Source organism: Python bivittatus, unplaced genomic scaffold (genome assembly GCF_059951505.1).
Source record: "Python bivittatus isolate LINGU-HERP-01145 unplaced genomic scaffold, Pbiv_v1 ctg000700_np1212, whole genome shotgun sequence".
NCBI classification, from domain to species: domain Eukaryota; kingdom Metazoa; phylum Chordata; class Lepidosauria; order Squamata; family Pythonidae; genus Python; species Python bivittatus.
This window is the reverse complement of record NW_028277098.1, coordinates 83,352,150-83,367,624: the sequence shown is the minus strand read 5'-3', so window position 1 is coordinate 83,367,624 and position 15,475 is coordinate 83,352,150. Positions and strand designations below refer to the sequence as shown.

Here is a 15,475-nt window from a genome sequence, read left to right as displayed (position 1 = left end):
TAACATTCCATGCCCACCTATACTACTACTACTACTACTACTACTACTACTACTACTATTATTTTATTTCTATCATGCTATTCCAGCAGGTGAACAAAGTGGCTTCCATGGGGATCTCTCTATCCTTTATCCCCACAAGAACAACCCCATGAATTAGGTTGGGCTGAGAGAGATGACTGGCCCAAAGTTACATAGTGAGTTTCCATGGCTGAGAGTAGACTTGAACCTGGCCCTCTTGGGTTCTCATCTAACATCTTAACTACCATGCCATAAAACCTCTATGTTTGTATGTTGGGGGTGTGGAAAGAGTACTATCACTTCTGAGGCCACAAGCTGGGATCAGAAGATAGGTGCTTGTTGCTTATACAAGTAGAGGAAATCAAGCCTGGTGGATTGTTATACAGGGATTGTGAAATAGACTAACCACTGACTAAAAGTATTAAGATCAGGTTTGTTGATAAGTTTATTTATGTTCTTTCCATTGGAAGTTCTGTTGCAGAGGATTCTCAGCTAGAGCTTGCTTGCAAAGCAGCTGGGAGACAGAATGAAGTAAGAGCAGAGCCAACAGAAAAGCAAACCACCCATATGTCCCAGTGCTGCAGAGAAAATTAAAAAGTCCATCTTTGCTTTATCTCAAATACCTCAAAGAGATAGAGAAATACTGGCCCAGCAGCATCTGTGAAGGGGCAATAGGGTCAGTCTAAGGAAAGTAGTGCCACAACACAACCCCCAACCCTTTTCTAAGTAGGTTGTGACATCACAGACACGCCCCAAAGGGGCAGAGTTTGTGCCGCAACAGTGCTTTCATCCTTCTGATAGAAGTGGGGAAACAGTAGGATCCTGTGGATGCTTCTACACTGGACCAGCTCTGAAAATGTGGTACCATCATGGGGACAGTCAGCTCCGGAGCATGTCCAGGAGTGGTGCAAAGTGGGCGTGCATAGCAATCCTCTACTTGCTCTGGTGACCAGGAGGTGACTTTCAGCCCCATCTGTAAGTGCTGGGTATTAAAAGTAGGAGTGCCTTTCTCAGCACTGTACCTGTATGTATTTGTTAGATTTATATCCCATATTTTGTTCAGGAGTTCAAAGTGACATACATAGTGCTCACTTCTCCCATTTTTCCCCACAACAACTGCATTAGAAAAGCATTAGTAACACAGGTGTGAATTAAATGGTGCAGTGTGAGATACCTTCTGTCTCCAGTGCCAGTTCTTAGCACTTAGAAAGATAAGTCGGTATCTCTTTGCCCTCTTCTCCATTTGCAAAAGCAGCTGACTCTTGGTTTCATGGCCACTTCTCACACTTCTAGTATTACACTGTTTCTTCCTTTAACATGTCTTCTTACCTCTATTTTACTCTTCTCTAGTGTTATATAGAGTGGGCTGCTGCTGTCTTTCATGTACTCCTTCTTGCTTCTGAATTGCCAATTGAAGGGCCAGAGAGTATCCACTGAGATTTATATTAGACATTAAATCATTGGCTGTTCCTGAAGAACAGTTCAAACTTCCTGCAGAAATTTTAATTTATTATCTGCAGTTTAAATCATAGGGGTTGCAAAAGATAAGATGTTTTCATTATGAAAGGAACAGGCCATAATCATTAATTATTATTGGCTCTTTGGTGCAATTTAGCTGATATTCAAAATGATAACATTGATTTACTGTTATTAATCTGGTTTTACACAACATAATTTATAGTGTATCATAAAACCCCTCCTCAGTCACAGTAACCAATTCATTGCATAAATGTGGGTCTAAGATCTGTAGAGAAAAGTAGCTGTAGGATAACCCAGAGTTCTACCATTGCAGAGGATGAGTTCATACAACAGAGCCATGTGACTCTTTTTAAGTGTTTAAGGCACCAGGCTAGAGACCGTGAGTTCTAGTCTCACTTTAGGCACGAAGCCATCTGGGTGACTTTGGGCCAGTCCTCCTCTCTCAGCCCTAGGAAGGAGACAATGGCAAACCACTTCTGAAAATCTTGCCATGAACATTGCTGGGACTCATCCGGGTAGTTGCTAGGAGTCAAGACTGACTCAAATGCAACAACAAAAACTGATTAGCAGCAAACTCATCACATCTGTGTCCCACTCTTCATTTAAGGAGCTAAGTTTCCATGCATGGGCTTATCGTATTTTGTTTTTGCAGCAGACATAAGATAAGGTGGGCTTGAGAGAACATGCTTGCCTAATACTATGAGTGTTGGGGTTGGCAGGAATGTATGCTCAGTTCTCCCTGATCTGGCATTTTAACTACTACAACACATGGCCTTTTAAATTCATTTTTAACATCCTACCATGCCCTTCCTCAATATTATTAAATGTGCATTTCCTTACATCCCACAAAACATGTACTCATATGTTCATTACCGCATATTTCATTCTCCAGTTACTGAAATACTGGGATTTACTACATTTCAGAAAAGTTGTATGTAAGTAGAATATATTTTGCCAGCCAAATAATTACATAAATCAAGTACAGATCCTCATTAGCTGTATTATACTGAAAAGCTGGCAGTAATTACAATGGTTAGTTCTTTGTAAATTAGTATTGTACTTATTAAACATACTGTATGTAGATAAAAAGTATGCTCTTGATGTTCTATCTGGTTCAGATGAATTCTTGGAACTAAAAAAAAAAAAGAATTCAAGTGTGATTTCATAACCAATATGGGCACTGCATAGCGCAGAGAAAATGTCTAATTAGTGGCCAATAGGTGAAATTTGGCAAGCAAGTTTAAGAGAATAAAATAGGTTGTAGAGAACAAAGCAAAGCCTTTAAGACCCAGAAGGTTCCAGTTAAATTAATTGGAAGAAGCTTAGCTGGATTGTCCAAAATAGAGATACATTTCTTTAGACAATAAACTTCCTGAACCATAAATTAGTAGATATATATGATTAAGGATAAATTGAGTGATTGGGCATTCTCCCCCTTTCAGGCTTCTATTACCTGCTGTGAGTTTTCTATTTAAGACCGTGGTCCTATAATTCCATTATTTGTTTCAGCTTTATGCTAAACTGGTAAGAGACATGGAGTTAAAACATTTACAATACTGCCAGCTGGACAAGCTGGCACTAATCTGTAGATCTGGCACATCACTGCTATGTCCAGCTCTTTAGGGAGAAAACAGTAGAAGGGCAGCAGATGACATTTACCAAAGACCTGTGGAAAGAGGATGTGTCTGTGTCAGGCCAAAATGACAATAAGTGCCACTTTGATGCCATCCATTTATTAGCTATCTAACTTCACCCCCAATATAATAAATGGGGAACTGTAGTTATGGTTGTTGTTGGCTGTTGCTGGCTTAAGCAGGAAAACACATCAGTAGAACTAAGGTCAGCCTAAGACTGCTTCTCTTTCATGGGCTCAGGAGGAAATGAAAGCAATATCATAAGAACATTGCAGAGAAAAGATGAAGCCAGGGCATATTGTACCAAATGCCAGTAGCTAAATACCTTGTGTGAGCAGCAGAAACATAATCAATATTCTTTTGTAGGCTTGGGTGTAGATGTTTTTGCCAACAAATGCAAGTGGCAAAAATTGATTAGAACCTCAAAAAGCACTAGTACCTGGTAGTAACATCCAACTTTTATCAGTCTAGATTGTCACATTGTGCTTGGCAAACTGAAAAACTATAGGAAAATCCATGTTAGGCTCTTTTGCTGTCATTTTTTCAGCTTAAAAATGGTAGTAGGCTCAGGAAAGTAGCGCTGGAAGTGTGGCGTTTTAGTTTCTCACTTACACCTTACCTGTGATTCAAACTGTCCCCGAAGAAGCTGCTACCAGCCTAGGGGTGGGAAACTTTTTCTCAACAGAAGTTTTTAATTTTTTTCAGGGAATAAGTCAGTGATGCAAGTGGGCAAATCCATATCATAAATAGTGGGACTGGGATTTATTTTTTTTTACTTTTTTTTTTTTTTAAGATGTGTGCCTTTTAACTGTAGGAAGTCTATTTTAGGACTTACACTACCTCTTTGTGTTTGCCATCTGAAAATGGTGGGAAGATTGACAATGGGGTTGCAAAATGATGAGGGTGTCTGGTGAAGACTTGGGACTGCAGGATGCCAACCCCTATATAAGTTCTAACTAGGAAAAAAAGGGGATGGGGGAGAGACCAGACAGCTACCTGTGTTATACTGCCCAGATTCATAGCAGTTTGCAAAAGATTCAGATTAGCTTGGAGCAGTGGTATCCATTGTTCAGGAAAATGATTAAGGAGAAACAATGGATACCACTGCTCCAAGCTAATCTGAATCTTTTGCAGCTGTTCTTACATCCTAAACAAGAAACTTAAGCTAATTCGGTCATTCTGCATCAGATGTCACCTGGTCCAAATACTGTACTCTTTATGCTGAGAGGATCACCAAAAAGGTGGGGTTTGGGGATCCATGCGCATAGCCAGTGCAGCATTTTGCATTTACGTGCCTGGCACTGAAAGATCTATTGTAGGTAAATGCTGTGGAGGGGAGTTGTTGATAATGAAGTCAGAGCCTGTAAAACATGATTTTATAGGGAAGTAAAATGAAAGTCCCACATTGTTCCTGTGTATGACAGTGTGTAAATTACTATTCTGATGACCTTCATCCAACAGAGAAATGACAGGGCGTGGGAGAAGAGAAGAGAGGAAGGGAAAGGATAGATGGAGGGACAGCAGCTCCAGAAGGAAGATGGAAATGGCATTCCTTCTACATTTCAGAACTGATCCTTGCAGCTTGTGCTGTCAATAAAGCAACCCTAACAATTACACCTTAGGTACCACACTGCACCGGAGAAAGCTGCGTGTAGATTGAACACTCTTCCATATGCTTTTTCACCTGTCCTGGAGCAGAAATCAGCCACAAGCTGGTGACGAAGCCAGTCATAAACAATCGTCAACAGGGAATAGAGAGAGAGAAAAGCAAAGCAGAAAGAAGCAAGAAGCTGAGCGAAGCAGTGTTCACTAGTGGGTGAGATGATTAACGATTAACCCCCCTTGCCTCTTGCCTCCACCCATTTGGGTAGTATAGGCCTTGAAGGGCAGCAGATTCTTTCAGAGAAATATCTGAAATAAAGGCCAACAGATAGGGGACGCCGGCAAAATCAGTTGGAGAGGTTGAGGGGGCCAATAACCTCTGGCTGTGGAATCACTGCAATCTGGCCCGTGTTTGCAGATGATAATGCGCCTTTCCAAAGCCCTGATAGACATGGAGATGGCAGATTACAGTGCAGCTTTAGATCCTGCATACACGACACTGGAGTTTGAGAACATGCAAGTCTTGGCAATGGGCAGTGGTAAGTCCATTTCAGAGGGTTGTTCTTCTCTGTCAAAGTTGGGGTTGGGGACAGGAAGGATTCAGAAGTCCATTTTTTCTGACAGCAGCAACCACCAGATAGTGTGGAGCAGACGTGATTACAGTATGCTTATTTCTTTCTTCCCCCTATAAGGAAAAGCCTGGTGGTCATGGAGGTTCTGCTCCCGCAGGCGCAAATGTTTTCCGCATAAGATTTTGTTTGTCTGGGACTCTGCTTGGCTTTGACCAGCTGACATTTCACAGGATGATTGTGGTATAGGAATTGAAACCATCTTATAATTTGCTGTCACACTTCACACAAATCTGGCTGTGGAAAACATAGGAAGAAGCCCCAGAAGGAGGCATGGTTGGGGAGTATACAAGGAAAATAAATGAAATTGGGTGATTGTTCCTGTATGAGTAGGTTTTAAAAGGAGCAATGCAACCCTTTACTTTTTCTTGTTCAAGAAATGATTGAGGTCCAAGGGCCCATTAGGAAATGAAATGATTCTTTTGATAACATCATACCAATGAAAATGTTTCATATTGTCTGTGCCATAATATACCGCAGTGAGAATGAAGCAGAATCAGAAGCCTGCCACTGTGACCCTATGCATTCATATTTGAGAATACGATTCCGTAACATAATAGAATTTAATTCTGAGTGCGCACACAATCCCACACAGGATTGGGAAATATATGATGAAATACGATGATCATGATTATTACTATTATTACTATTATTATTTCCCATAGTAATGCTTATATCTAGTGCAACACCCCCTATAATATATATTATTATATTATTGCAATGTTTATGATTATCTTGGAGTCATGTAAGTTCATATTATCAATGGGAACAAAGGCTTGCAAAATTCAACCTAGTGATTTTGTGTCTGGGGACACATGTAGGCCAGATGCTTCCTGCCTTGCAGATCAAATGTTTAGATACATTCACCATGCTCCACTTCCCAGTTTTCTTTGCCAAGGTTGTAAGTAGCCCGGTGAGATGGCTGCAGATAGTTTTGAGAAGTTTTGTAGGAAGGAGTCGATGAGCACAATAGGCTGCACTTTGGCTTCCTTGACTTTCATTTTCCTACAGGAGCTGTTATTTTATTCCATTGCTGAAACTTCTAAAAATTTGTTTTTATTTAAACAAAAAACAACCCTCTTTGGCACATTTACCTCCAGTCTCCAAAATAAAAGACTAACCAATATTGCTAATGTAGTTCTGGAATTCAGAAAATATTTTCTAGAGTCTTAATATGGACACTTTCATGCTTCGTGTCGGATTTTATAAGAAGTTGTCATTACTACTTCCATCATGATTAGGTATAACCTCAGTCTGTTTTCTTCTATTATGCATTTCCTGCATAAAGGCTGTGGTCTTTCCTTTGATCCTTTTCTTTATTTTAGTTGGCATAATACTGCGTATCTTATTGCCTCAATGAGTCTGATAGCTTCAGTGGCATGCATTAAAATTCAGAACTTTCTAACATTTGGAAAATAGCATGCTGTGAAATAAAAAATGGGCTCATTTATGACAATTTTTATTCTTCTTAGAGAGATGCATTCTATATTTTCTGGAAATGGTACCTTATTTCCTTACTGTCATGCAACAAGGCTTTAGGACATTTAAAATGGAAAGACAATTGTAGGCCTGTACATAAACATGAAACTGTGGAATTTGTTCTAGGGAGAAGCAAGGGAATCCCCAGCTCTCTCTCAAAACTGCAATTCCCAGCATTCTTTGGAGAATATCTATCGAAGGTTTAGTGATAATACCTGGGCAATGAAAATAGAACCAACCTGGTCAAAATTAGGATAAATGGTAACTTGATCCCGTTCAACCAGTAGTAAAGAAGTATTTTAAATAAATAAAATATATAGACACTGCTGAAAATTAACTCATCCTTCCACTCAATGTTTTATTTGGAATATTGCTCCCAATTCTTCATTCTTATATTTTTGAAGTATTGCTTCTAAGTTAATATTGAAAAGGTAATAATAAAGAGAGGTGACTAAAGTGAAAGTGATGTTTCTGAAAGGTAGTGTGTAGAAAGTAACTTTCCAAACTAGTAAAGATAGTAATGAACGAGCTTGTATTAAGTTATGTTCTTTTTTTTTTTTCCTGCCTTCACCTATGGTCAGACTTTTATAGGTTTTTGTATAAAAGCTTGGATGTAGTATCTAGGGCCACCACAAAGTGTGTATTGATATTTGGGTGTGGCTGCTGCTGACACCTGCTGGAAATTGACTGAAGTGAGGAACAGTCCTCTCTCTACATAAATATAGCTTGTGTACACAGGGAGGCACATACTCCATGTTCTTCATTTTGTAAAACTTTACTAAATTATTAAAGGCTATATACTGCAGAATCCTATCACAACCTGAATGCATGTGGCTGCTAAAAAGATAAATGCAATTATAGATGCATATAATTATAAATTATATATCCACTGAAATATAGTTTTCAAGTCAAAGGAAGTAATAGTTCTGCTATTGTCTACATTGGTTACACTCCACTCTGTTCATTTGTGGTTACTGTGTTTTAAGGAGGATTCATGAAACTGCAAAAGGCGAAGTGAAGGGCAGATAGAGATGATCAAATAAAACTAATTCTTTGAGGACAGGCTAAGGAAATCGGGTATCTTTAATCTTGGAAATACAAAGGGGAAGGTGTTGGGATATAATAATCCTTTCCAAGTTCTTGAAGAAATACCAACAGTCATGACTCTTGTCATCCAGGAATCTGGGACACAGAATAGCAGTCTTAAATTACAGAAACGTACATTCCAGTTAAATGTTAAGAGAAACTTCATCAGAGTAAAAGAGTTCAACAGCACAGCCAATTACCAAGGCAAATCACTCAGAAGAATTTGCCAGTTGGCTAATGCATACAGATAAATGCAGAAATAAGGCAACAACTTTCACAAGAACTAATCACAAAGCACTGATCTCACCAGGGAGAGTCTGCAAAATAGCAATCTATTTGATTTATGATACAATGAACTCTTTATCTTGATCTCTTTCCCTTTACCAGTATCATTTAATTACTTGGTACAATTTGTTGTATAGCTGCTTGGTTACACAGGTGACCAAAGAGATGCCAAGTTGGCTATTATCAAATCCTTATCACAACTCTTTGTTCATTGCCTTCTTCATTTTGCAGCTTCACATTTTTCTATCAGAGCTTCCTTTTTCTGTTGGAAATGTTTGCTGGACAAGTAGGGTCAATTGGTACAGGGAAGGAGTAGCTACTTAACCCTTTTAACTTTTTATAGTGAAATGTTGTGAAAAAGTGTTCAGTAATCAAATGTGCATACTCATCGTTGCTAGCAACAGCACCCATTAGACTACACTACTTGCTATTCCAGAAGAGCAGAAGATAACTTTTATTGTTAGGTTCCAATGTGGAATCGAGAAGAAAATATGTTTGCAGTGGAAAAGGAAGTTCTGGATGACAAACCCAACATATATAGAGAAACAGTCTTCAATGTGCCTTTTTGAATAAAATACAAATAAGTCACTAAGAAGACAATTCCTCACTTTGTTATGTTTGTTCACTAATGTCAATGCCCTTTACTCTTAGAATGTTGGGTTAGTAAGTATCTTGGCCAGCAGCAACCCAAACACAGTTGAGAAAATCATGGATTAATTAATAACATTGATATTGCCGATTATATATGGCATCGTTAGTGTACATGAGGAAGCAGATTATTTGGATCCCTAGCACTCAGGGATGGGATACAGCAGACAAACTGCATCAGTCACACTTGTGGATTACCTTTGGAGAGACTGGGATTGGGGAAGTGCAATCCTCCTGGTTCTCCTTGATCTCTTGGAGGCTTTCAATATAATTGACCCTAATATCTTTCTTTGAGGGATTGGAGTAGAGAGCACTGTTTTGTTTTGCTTCTCCTTCCTGAAGGGTTGGTTCCAGAACATTTGGAAGAGTATAATTAGTACTGATTGTGGTGGCCCAGGCAGTGCTAGGTATATCCCCATATACTCAGTTGGCCCTCCTGCTTTGGAAATCAACCTAGATTCTACCATTGCATTTCATGGGAATAAGCTAAACTGTGGAACAGGAAGTCCCTGTTTAGAGCTTATCTATGTTATTAATTTCTTTCTCACCCCCTCTCCTCCACCCATACTATTAAAATACAGTACTGACTCACTTTGCAAGGTTGTTGGAACAGTGTAAGTGAAATGTTTTCATACTCAAAAAGCACTGAATGAATGTGTTATATACATGTGTGACTTTAAGCCTAAAATAAGATCCTTAAGGAAGCTTTCAATATAACAATAAAACATTCTGTTATAGTCTAAATGTCAACTGTAATAACTTCAAAACTAATTAGCATATATATAATTTAAATTAATTTAAATATAGGTTGGATCTTGGAACTGGAACAGCGTCAGTCACCTTGTTAGATGATTCATGCTGGAAACTGGGCAGAAGGTGCATGTCTCTTAGCTTTGCTAACCACTTAGTTGCTTTCAGCACTGTTGGCCATGCTGTCCTATAGTACTTGGTCAATATGGAATGGGACTTTCCGATGGGTTTAACTTATAAAGTTGTGGTAGGAGACTATTGCTCAAACCCTTGGTATATGCAGTTCCTCAATATTGTGCTTTTTAGTTTTGATATGGAACTACTGAGTGGATCATTTGAAGTTTCAGAGCTGATTCTATGTTAATATCACCCAATTCTGTCTCTCTTTTTCAAATGATGGCAAGGAGATGGTGGAAATGCTAAACAATTATCTGATCACAGTAAAGAACAGCATGGGGGTGAACAAACTGAGGTTCAATCCAAACAAGATAAAGGGCCTATTAGTCAACAAGCAAACCATCCCAGGATTTGGGACCACGCCTCTTCTGGGTAGCAGCCTTTGCATTAACAGACCAAAGTTTAGAACTTGGCACTATCTTTGCTTTTGGAATATAAAGTGGTGGTAGCAATAATCAGGAGTACTTCTGTTGCTAAAGCAACTACATTCCTTTTTGCTCTACTTTAATTCAGACCTTAATTATTACCTGTTACATTCAGAACTTAATTATTACTTGTTTAAATTTCTGTTTGGAAATTACAGCTATTGTAAAATGTGCAGAAGTATTGTCAGTCCTGTATTTTACATACCGTTTAACACTAGTACTGAAATAATTGCATTGGCTTCCACTTTATTTCTAAATTGAATTCAAGTGTTGATTCTTTCCTAAAAATCCCAGATGTCTTGGGAGAAGAGCACATATGAATGACCTCTTTCTCCCATATGAAACTGTATAATTTGCAGTTGAGTTGTATATCCCACTACTTAGAGAGGTGTGGATTTGTACAAAACTACAAGGTAAAATGCTAAGGCACTAAAGAGGAAAAATGCAAACACAAACTTCATTATTCAATACAGATGAATTATGTATAAGCCATGAAGAGCAAACAAATATTTCCTGACACAATATTTGCTGATATAAATAAATATTTGTTAAAATGGGATTCACTATAAAAATATAAATATCCCTGTGGATTTAATCAAAATCCCTACACAAGATAAATAAGAACATCTCATAAAAGTGTAGGAATTTCTGTGTAAAGATATGAGTTTAGTGAATACTCAAAGCAGAAACCACCTGTAGCAGTAACCATTGTAGGGAGGTTAAGTCAATTCCATCTTCTTTTAGTGACAATGGCATTTTTATTAGTTTATGTTACTCTACTTTAGTGTATTAAAGTTCTCTTTCCTTTTTGTTTCTGTTTTTAACTGATATATTGATTTTTATCTTGTTAGATATTCATTTTAATTGTGCACTGCTTTCTGAGCATTGAGCAAAAGGGTTATGCATAAATATCTGAAGAGATTAGTTAATGTATTATTTACAATCATATTCAAGACCTAGTTTGAATCTCAGCTCTGCCACTCACTTGTTCCCCTATCTACAGCAACAGGGATAATGTACCAACTTACCATACAGGGTTGTTTTAAGGAATAAAGCTAAATGAATGTATAGTGAGCATTTCAAATGATCTGAAGTACTAGATAAATAGTGAGCCATACCACAGAATGATTTTATCAACTCCCTTCTAATGTGCACATTCCTGTTCATTAAACAGTGTCTACAGCAAATCACTGGTAACCTGTTGCAAGGAGTGAAAACTCCATGTCCTGGTAACCCTTGAAGATATGTCTGTTTGTCTGTCCACCCATCCATGCACCCTTATTTCAAGACTGAATGTTCCAGAATGTTTCATCTATACTTGGGGACTGGTTTTTTCCCCCCATTGGAAACTGCCTCTCATGCCTCTGCTTCCATTTCATACACACAGCAGCCTGGAGAGGAACCCCAAAATGGAGTTTTGGTTGCTTGCAAGTTTGCCTGTATAGCATTGGATTTGCTTATCTGGTGCCATGTTGAAAGGAAGGGCTTTGAAGCTTCTTTGTTTTGATAATAGTTAACAAACTTCACAGGCTGACTGGTGCCATGGTGAAAGGAAGGCTCCTCTGTTGGTTAATAGTATTAAATTGAACCTGCCCCTACAAATGATCCCATAGTCTGTCTGTCTGTCAGGAAAAATGCTTCTGCAAACAACCAAATGCACATTAATACAGATGGACAAACTCTTACACCAGTGATGGTGAACCTTTTGGGTTCGGTGTGTCAAAAATTCTGAAAATGCCTAACTTGACTCTGCTGGCGTGTCACCCCTCCCCCCTGAACAAAAGAGAAACAATTCTTTACATATTCATTTATTTAAAAAAATACAGTCCAATCATGTGTGGTGCTATGTATTATACAAAGAAACGCCAAATAATTACAAAATGAAATACGAGTGAAACAAATTCAGTTTCTTTGGTAACTCAAACAGGAAGAATAGTTGTTGTTGGGTGTTGGTGAACACTGGTGTGTTCATCAGTTTTACATGCATGTCGTAGGTTCGCCATCACTGTCCTACACTATGTTTTTGGGGCAAGAATTGCTAGAAACACTTTCTTCCCCTCCCTGCTCCTCCTCCTTGTTTCCTGAGAAGAAAGGGATGGTTATTACTTCATGGGGTTTGGAAGCTGAAGTAGTTCTTATATTTGAAGTGGAGTGAGTGAGAGCTGATTGGTTTGTGTTCTCTGTGTTTAGCTATTGGCTAGCTGGGGTTGAACAATGATTGGTTGAAGATGCTGTTTGTGAGCTCCAGATTTACAAGCTGTGCTGACTCAAGAGTATATGGTGACCCTTGGCCACATTGACTGATGGGGCAACCTCTCATCAATGTGAAGGTTTGCATCTTGGAATGATTCAAAAGGAGGGTTGGTGCCCAAAGCCAGTGTCTACTCAGCCTTAGTCTAAAGCATGTTTGCAAGCATATAGATAATACTGGTTTGAATTAATATTTGATTTGCAGATGATGAATACAAAATGAGGAAAATGCAGATTTGATTTAATATATATTGGGACAATGTGTTGACAAATTGAATGGATAAGAGAGCTTCTTAAAGCTTTACTACTACTGTTGGTTGTGCGTGGACATGCATACCCCTAGTGATTTCTTCCTCCAGTTTGTGTCCTAGTTAGTTCATGATTGCTTCCTATGTTTCTTGTTGAACAGACACTTCCCCATCTGAAGCTACAAACCTCAATACTTCCAACAACATTGGAGCCAGTGTGTTGTGTGCCATTTGTGGAGATCGTGCTACAGGGAAGCATTACGGAGCATCCAGTTGTGATGGCTGCAAAGGGTTCTTCAGAAGAAGTGTCAGGAAGAACCATATGTATTCCTGCAGGTAAGGAAGGCAGAGTGACCAGAAAGATTTCTAAAGTGATGAGATAAATGGTTAGCATTTAAAGGGTAACAAGGCTCAACTTTGTGAGATGTTCTTTCTTGAATCAAGAACTATATCGAAGAAAAATGAGAGAAAGAAGAACATTTAGCTTGGAAAATAGAAGAAAAAGGAGTTGGGAGCATGATGTCATCCTCCAAAAACATTAAGTGTGGTCTTATAAAAGAAGGCCAAAAGAATGTTTTCTGCTGTTCTAGAGGGTTAATCTACCTACCTTCAGGCGGGTAGATTTTGGTTAGAAGTAAGGAAAAAGTTCATAAATAATAAGAGTAGTTTTGATAACAAAACCAATTAGCAACTAAGAAGTGACTTTCTTCCTTGCTGGACTTCTTATAGAAAAGGCTGAAGAGCCATCTATCATGGAGAGATTTCCTGCATCAAGCATGGGATTGAGCTACAAGGCCCCCCACCAACTCTAATTCTGGACATTATGAAATGAAAAGAACATCCCTGGGTCCCATTCTCTGTTTTTTTTTTTTTAACATCCTTTCGTTTTCTCTGTGGTCTACCTTTTCACTCAGTCCAGAAGGCCTACAGGAGCATCTTAGGTAGATTTTTAATCTGGCTAAGAAAGATCCCTGTCTGTAAAAAAGCAAGATATAGAAGAGATGTAAGAAAAAAGGAGGATCTTTTCTGACATTTGGTATACAATGTACAATATCAAAAGGCTGCAATTTGTACCTCATTTCATACTGTATTATTGCAGCAAACATAATTCATTCTGTGTTAAAATTGTACATTGATTTCTTTTCAACCCATGTCTCTCTCCTTCTCTTTGCAGGTTTAGTAGGCAGTGTGTGGTAGACAAGGACAAAAGGAACCAGTGTCGATATTGTAGGCTAAAGAAATGTTTTCGAGCAGGAATGAAGAAAGAAGGTGAGATCCTTTCATGAATCACCAAATGAACTTGCTTTTTCATTGTGTGACTATGCTTTTAAGCCTGCTGTATTGATTATCAGATTCTATAGAAGGTAGCTATTTCCCCCCCGCCCCCAAACATCTGAAAGGAACTTTGATGTATCTGAGAATGAGTATGATATAATAGCTAAGGTATTGGACTGGAGCTGGAAGGATCTAGGTTCAAGTCACCACTTGTTCACAAGTTCACTAGATGACTTTGGACCAGTTTCTCAAGCCAGTCTTTTTGCCAGGTTATTGAAAAGGTAAAATGAGGGAAGTCCCCTATAAATACCGCCATGTGGTCCAAAAGGAAAACCAAACTAGACAGCATGGGAGCAGTACCTAAGTGTGTCTTAAATGATGTATCACAGGTAACAATAGACAGGTAATCTGTTTAATGAGGTAGATGGATTTATAACCATCACTAGCTGCATTATAATCCCAGCTCTCAAAGCAATTAAGACAATATTGTCATATCATTGGATAAATATGGTTGTTCTGCACTTCAGCTGGAAATTCAAATTTCCCTTTTTCTCTGCCTCTGAGGATGTAGATCAGAGAAGAGAGACTTTTTTCCAGTTTTGCTATCAGACACCATTGTGTCACTGGGAGGGACTACCTGGATTCAACACAATTAACAGCTGTTGTTTGCCATCTGAATTATCTGGGAAAAAATAGGAATGTAATATTTGGAGGAAAGATATCATTTGGATTTCCAAAAAGAAATTGATCATTATTATTGCAATTGCAAGTCTAACAAAGTGTTTTGAACTCTTGGAATATAGTATCCAAAGCAAAGGAGGACAATCTTTTTGCACTAAAGATCACATGTAGTATCAAATCACAAATTGGAAGTTCTCATACACATGTATGTGCACCTAGAAGCACAAAGGTTGTCATTGTTGGGACCGTTGTGATGGTTCTTGAGAAGACATTGCTGGAAAAACTCTCCCAGTAATCCTAAACTTGATTCTTTTCCTCTTGATTTGCAATTTAGTTGCATTAAGATTGCTGGGGAGCAAAATTTCACACCTCTTTCCCTCTTCCACCCAAGAGTGCTGGTAGTAGCAATGACAGCTAGTGGGGCAGGGAAAGGGGTGGGGTGGGGAGTTCTGGGCACATGTAATAAGCCACCACCAACAGCAACAACAAAACTATAAAACTTCAGAGGCTGCAAATAGTCTTCCATTGTTTACCCTTGGTATAAATGCTAAATATGGATGATGATTTAGAACAGAAACAAGGAAGCATTTCATACATAGTTACCTTATAGAATTTGCCACCAGACCATGTATTTATGGTTACCATTTTAGATTGCTTTAAAGGCAGGCTCAGGAAGAATGCCCACTGTGTGTTCCCTCCAAGATTAAAGGCAGCCTCCCTCTGAATTGGCAGTTATTAGGATGAAAAAGGGTGAAAGCTGGGCTCCCATTTTCTGACTTTGAGCATCCCTTAGATCTTTGGTTAGCTGT

The 15,475-nt window shown here is 38.7% G+C and overlaps 1 protein-coding gene across 2 annotated transcripts in view; it reads left to right on the top strand.

Moving 5' to 3' along the window:
• Positions 1 to 15,475, top strand: part of HNF4A (hepatocyte nuclear factor 4 alpha) — a 73,611-nt gene that overhangs the window by 38,179 nt on the left and 19,957 nt on the right. The window contains exons 1-3 of one of the 2 annotated variants that reach the window (XM_007420832.4): positions 4,972 to 5,272; positions 12,872 to 13,046; positions 13,885 to 13,979. In XM_007420832.4, coding sequence (XP_007420894.2) covers positions 5,152 to 5,272; positions 12,872 to 13,046; positions 13,885 to 13,979 — 391 coding nt within the window. In that variant the 5' untranslated portion in view covers positions 4,972 to 5,151. Of the gene's footprint in view, positions 1 to 4,971; positions 5,273 to 12,871; positions 13,047 to 13,884; positions 13,980 to 15,475 lie in introns of those variants that run through there. The other variant, XM_025167776.2, reaches the window with a different exon arrangement.